Source organism: Chrysemys picta, chromosome 3 (genome assembly GCF_011386835.1).
Source record: "Chrysemys picta bellii isolate R12L10 chromosome 3, ASM1138683v2, whole genome shotgun sequence".
NCBI lineage: Eukaryota > Metazoa > Chordata > Testudines > Emydidae > Chrysemys > Chrysemys picta.
The window spans coordinates 97,639,763-97,645,762 of NC_088793.1; the positions used below are offsets into that span (position 1 = coordinate 97,639,763).

The following is a 6,000-nucleotide window of genomic DNA, read 5'->3' on the forward strand; positions in this document are numbered from 1 at the left end:
AGTGTAAATATCTTAAACTTTCATCTGAATCTTTTATCAGCTAGAACTGGTCACGAATGGACTGGTTGGGAAACAAGCCAGGAAACTATGCATAAGGCTGTGTGACTTTCCGCAACCTCCGTGACTTCTGTAGTGGCCCCGCAGCCAGGCGTACCGGCCGCTGCTGGAGCAGCCCCCGGCCAGCCGTACCAGCCGCTACTTGGGTGGCCCCAGGCAGCTGGCCCCGGGTTCTGCCTGAGCAGTGGCCAGTGGGGCTGTCCCCGGGGACCACCTCAGCAGTGGCTGGTGGGGGCTGGCCCCAGGCATCCCCAAAGCAGCGGCACCTCAGATGGCTTCTACAGGAGCACCCCCATGGAAGGCCCCCTGAGCAGTGGCACCCCAGGGCCACACAGATAAGATTTAGTCATGGCATTTCTAGCAAAGGTCATGGACAGGTCATAGGCCATGAATTTTTGTCTGTGACCTCTCCATGACTTTTACTAAAAATACCCCTGACTAAATCACAGCCAGGGCCGGCTCTGGCTTTTTTGCCACCCCAGGCAAAAAAGCCTCCGCCTCTCCCCCCTCCCCCCCCCAGCGTGGCAGGGGAGGGCGGCGAGCCCACCGCGGCTCCGCTGTCCCCGGCGGCCGGAGCCGGAGCACCGCGCCGCCCCCCTCCAGGTGCCACCCCAAGCACAAGCTTGGTGGGCTGGTGCCTGGATACGGCCCTGATCACAGCCTTAACTATGTTACAGCTCTGTATCAAGCATGGCCTACAACATACCCCTTCTCCTTCATTTTCTCACCTTACTCCTTGCCTCTCTCCCCAATCTCTAAGAAACCTTTCATGCTGTTCTGTCTCCTCCTCCCTTAGTCTGACACCGCTGACCTTGTTCTCTCATCTTTCCTTAGACTGAAACTACTCCTTCCCTCCATCCTGAACTGGCTTTCAATCCCCCACAAGTTACCAGATACTCTCACCTTTATTTTCATGTCTGGGCTGGACTTGGTTCCCTATATTGGTCACCCTCTCCATTGCAGACAACACAGAGGTCTATTACCTAGTAATCAGGTTTGGTTGACTCTGTCTTCGAGATCCAGATGTCAGGAAACCCAGGGTATTTCTAATGATATACAATTATGAGACCTGGACTAAAGTATTTTTTGCTGTAATAAGCAGTGATTGTTGTTTTCAGCATACAATATTTGCCATGATGCCATAAAACAGAATTAACTAGGTGTTTCTCAATACTGCACAAACAGTGAAATTCTCCCTTGCATAGGCAGCTAGCACAAGGCCCGTATACTACTTACGCCTCAGTTAAAATACACCTCTACCCCTATATAACGCTGTCCTCGGGAGCCAAAAAATTTTACCGCATTATAGGTGAAACCTATATATCAAACTTGCTTTGATCCGCCGGAGTGTGCAGCCCCGCCCCCCCCCCCCCCCCGCCCCCCGGAGCACTGCTTTACCGCTTTATATCGGGTCGCGTTATATCGGGGTAGAGGTGTACTGTTTTAAAGCATACGTGGGAATCTTCTGCATATGGGTAAATTTCACTCATAGGGCTCAGTATATGGACCAATTCTCACATACAAAAAAAGCACTCAGCTTTAAGTTAGTGTGTAAAGCCAAGTTTAACTGTCAGTATTTCATATGTGGAGCAGTTTCTAATGTAAACCTAAGAAATAGAAGAATAAATGCATTGCACATCTAATTCACAGCAATAGCAAGCTTTAACTATTCTTTAAGGGAACAGAAACTTTACTCATGAGAGCCTTGATGGTAACAAAAGCCTCAGAGTTCTACCCTCAGAGATATTTAAGGAAATAAAGTAAAGTGATTGAATTCATCAGGTTTGTATCAATGGGTAAAAGGTTCAGCACTTAAGACGTTAATATTTTGTCTTATTATGGTCACATACCAGTGCTGGAATCAATATTATTCAAGGGAGTTCTCCCTGCAGGGAAGGAAATCCTCTGCAGGAGAAGGAGAATTTTAAGACTGTGGATCCCAGATCTTCTCCTGTGCTGAGAAGAGCTCTGTGACAGAGAGGGGGAATAAGTAGGGAGCCAGTTACAGCTCCGTGATTTACTAGCCACATTTGCTCAGGTTCCTGGCTCAGGCATAAGTTATAGCATCCTAGGGAGTGCTTTAACTTACGTCAGCTGGAGCATACACCAAATGAGAAATGGGGGAGTGCAGGTCATTCTGCCATGCTCACAATGACCTCTGTTGGGGGGCAGATGGCATAGAAACCAACTATGCCAGCTTTGTACCAGCTAAGAACTTCCCCCACCACACAAGAGGAATTCTCAGCTGTCTGGTTATGGCCAGACTCCAGACACTTTGCTCAACTCAGGGATAGAGAATCTGGCCCTAGGTCAGGACTTTACCTGATGACTTGATTCACAGATGGATACCTATGATTGCTCTCCAGACAACTGCGTTAATGTTTGGTTTTAACCCTCAGCATCATGAGCTTGTAATCAAAGGGTGATTTTTCAGGCTGTTGGCAAACTGACAGGATTCAAAGACTGGGATGGTCTGAGTATTGCTTATAATGTGCCATGTATTTTTATTGCAGGGAAAAAAAATAGAGATGAGAAAGGGAAAAGGCCAAACAAAGAAGAAAATAGGGAGACAAGGCAGGAAAACAAAGGCCGAGAATCCCGAAGACAAAACCGAGAACAGCGGGAAAACAAAAACAAAATGCAGCCGAAGAAAAGAAAAGCCCAAGATAAACAACAGAACCCAGTACCCATCAGCACTGTACACTAATGGCCTTACCTGATTGTTTTAGACTTATGATGCTGCTATCTCAACCAGATCCCGGTGACAGATGCTCAAGCCATTCAAACCACAAATGGACAATGCTATCAGTTATTGTTAAACCTTAAACAACATTCCAAATAGTTCCTATATTCTCCAGGCAATCATAGTTTATTAAAGAGACTGACATGAGCCAAGAATTTAAAAAACAAAATCTTAAAAAGGGATACTTTAAAACTGTTACATTATATGCTGCCATGCATCTGTAAAAGGCAATTAAGAAATTGTGTATATACTTATTAATAGGGTATAAAATATAGCAATATAATGAATGACATCTGGATGAACAACCTGCTTCCTCTGTAAAATGTTTTTCAAGCTATTGTTTAAGCAAAGTAGGAGACAAGAGAGATGTCTAAATCAGAGATAAAGTATCCCATCGTATATCGTACATAAATATTCAGAGAGGGTCAGGAGGGAAACCATTTTTCAAGAGCCAGTAGGAATCTAAGGTTTTGCACCCTGTGGTGGATCTGAACTGAATTACCCTGGGGTTCCCTGGTACTTGTTCCAGACTCATGTGAGAAATACCAGAATACCTGCAGGGTGTTGACAGTTAAAGAAGGAAAAGAAGTGGAAGCAACTGCAACTTCAGAGACTGAAGTTCCTAAAGGAGAAGTGGTGGCGCTTTGCTCGTATAGCATTCTTAGCTATGGGACAACACAATGTTTTCTGGTCTAAACAGTGGTACAGTGCGTGCTGTTCTATGCTTTTTATAACTATGTGTAACTTAAATCTACATTTCAAATCTTCCAGGGAATGACAAATCATATTTGTAGGAGACGATGCTGAGTTAATAAAGAACAGAAAATAGACCACGGAAATATGTGTCTTTCACAGTCGTGGGGGTTTTCTTCTTCTTTTTTACTGGAAGAATCTACTACTTTATAATCAGCTTTATGAACGTCATGGAGAGAAAGGGATACTACATCTTTAACAATGTATATCTAGTGAAAGAGAAGCAACTACAATAAATATATTTGTGGATAGAGTGGATAAAGTTTGGTCCATTTTTTTTTTGCTTGAAAATCATGATACAGATGCCCCACTTATTCCCTCTGGCATAGCCAAAGTGAAATTCACCACTTGTCAGAAGGCCAGAAAAGGCCCAAGCACCACTTGTGTCCTGCTTACACCCTAGTTTGAAGGCTATAGTGATGCTTAAGTGGTGGGTAGGCTTTGTGCTGGCTCTCTGCTCAGGGATGGATTTTATCCTTGTAAAATAATATAAAGATGGAAAATACCTAATAGGACATCAGTGAAATCCTTACCCTATCAAAATCAATGACAAAACTCTCCTTGATTTCAGCAGAACCAGATTTCGCCCTGAGAGTCCAATCCAAAAGCATATTGAAGTTAATAGAAAGATTTCAGTGGCATATGGATAAGGACCTTGGTAATGCAGGATTATTTCCTACATTTCCTTTGGGGCAGGAACCACCCTTTTAATTCATGAAGAGTCCCTACCACAAAGGGGCTGTGATTCCTGACTGGGGCCTGTAGGTGCTAATGCAATGCAAATATTTAATAATAATATTCTCCCATGCTTTGTCCAGTTCTTCAAGTGTCCCAGCTGCTGGCCCTTCCGCCATTAATTTGGGAGGTTATTACGCAGATTATAGAGTTCTTTGTTAGGAAATGTTCTCTGATATTCAGCCCGAGTAAGGCATAATGCCTCAAGAGATCCCACTGGAGCAGTGCATCTCCATAAACCCCTACCTTGAGCAGTGGCTAATGAGGCACAAGTTAACCTATTGGGTATTGTTGCCTCTGTATCTGATGTCAAGCTCCTAGTTACTTGCTGTTCACTTACATTCCAAGGGCTATCTTGGCACTACTACTGTCCCAGTGTCTCCCTTTCATCAAATATCTATTTCATATTATTATTCCCCAAATGTGCTAGCTTCCATTTTTCAGATCCAGGGTAATCCTGTTATGTCTGTTAGACATTTCTAACCACTGTGGTCGCCAAATTTTGCCCCCTCCTCTGTAACCAGTGCAGAATGGGTGTCAGGATTTGGAAAGCACATGTGGGATGTCTGTGTCTCTGCCAGCCATTCTCTCCTAGACAGGGGAGCACACGAAACAGAAACACAGAGGCTAGCTCTGTGGCTTGGGAGGGAGGATTCCTTCCCCCACAGCCAGTCATTGTGGAGATCCCCAGATAACAGCCTGACTAGTTAGGCAACATAATTGTTCTGAGATTTGCCCATAGGCCCCTCTGTATTATTCTCTGTCTCCATTGGTATTTGGCTCGCTTCCTAATATAATGGTGACTGGAATAAACATGTGGTTTAGCCTTTCTTCCAAAATACTAACAACAATGTTAATTAAAGCTGAGTCACTTACCATCCCCTGTGACTCCATACCTAGCACCTCCCCTGTCTTGACACATCCCCTTTATAGTATCTTTCATTCACAGCCCTTCAGATAATTTTCATGCAAGCTAATATTCTATTTTATGTAGGTTCTTATACCATGCTCATCACCATTGTATCTGAGCTCCTTCCAGGAGTGCATTAAACATCATGACTAATATCTATCATGTGTGGTTTGTTCTCATTCTCTCTCATATGGATTTTAGATTTGCTGTGTCTAATGCTTTGCTAAAGTCTAGACATATTATATTTGCTGCTTAGATGGAAAGAGAAGAGAGAACCTGGTACATTCCTCCTATTAGAAATTCTATTCAACAGAAAAATCAATGTTTTGTTTTGTTTAAAGAGGGAAATTACCAAGTAAGCCAAGTTCTATGGAGACTTATGAATCGACAATTAAGCAGTTAAGAAAAGAATTGCATTTTAAAAGTAAGAGTTAAAAAAAGTCAGGTGGACACCGTAAGCCAAGACCATAGTTCAAGAGTCGGCAACCTTCAGCACACAGCCCATCAGGGTAATCTGCTGGTGGGCCACAAGACATTTTGTTTACGTTGATGTCCGCAGGCACGACCCACCCCGCAGCTTCCAGTGGCTGCGGTTCGCCATTCCCAGCCAACGGGAGCTGTGGGAAGCGTTGGCCAGCATGTTCCACACATATCTGTGTGCTGAAGTATATTCAGTCAGACACAGCATCAATGGTTATCAGGCAACAGCTTCTATTGAGCCAGCAGAGGGAGCACAAAACATGCTTGAGCAGTTTTCGCAAAAGTTAGTTCATTTTATTTACGTATTTCTCCATGATGGAAT

The 6,000-nt window shown here is 44.0% G+C and overlaps 1 protein-coding gene across 1 annotated transcript in view; it reads left to right on the top strand.

Annotated features, from left to right (window-relative positions):
• RSPO3 (R-spondin 3) overlaps positions 1-5,355 on the top strand; it is a 92,648-nt gene extending 87,293 nt beyond the window's left edge. Inside the window, exon 5 of the mRNA XM_005280213.5 lies at positions 2,571-5,355. Coding sequence (XP_005280270.1) covers positions 2,571-2,764 — 194 coding nt within the window. The 3' untranslated portion in view covers positions 2,765-5,355. The remainder of the gene's footprint in view (positions 1-2,570) is intronic.
• The last annotated feature ends 645 nt before the right edge of the window (positions 5,356-6,000 follow it).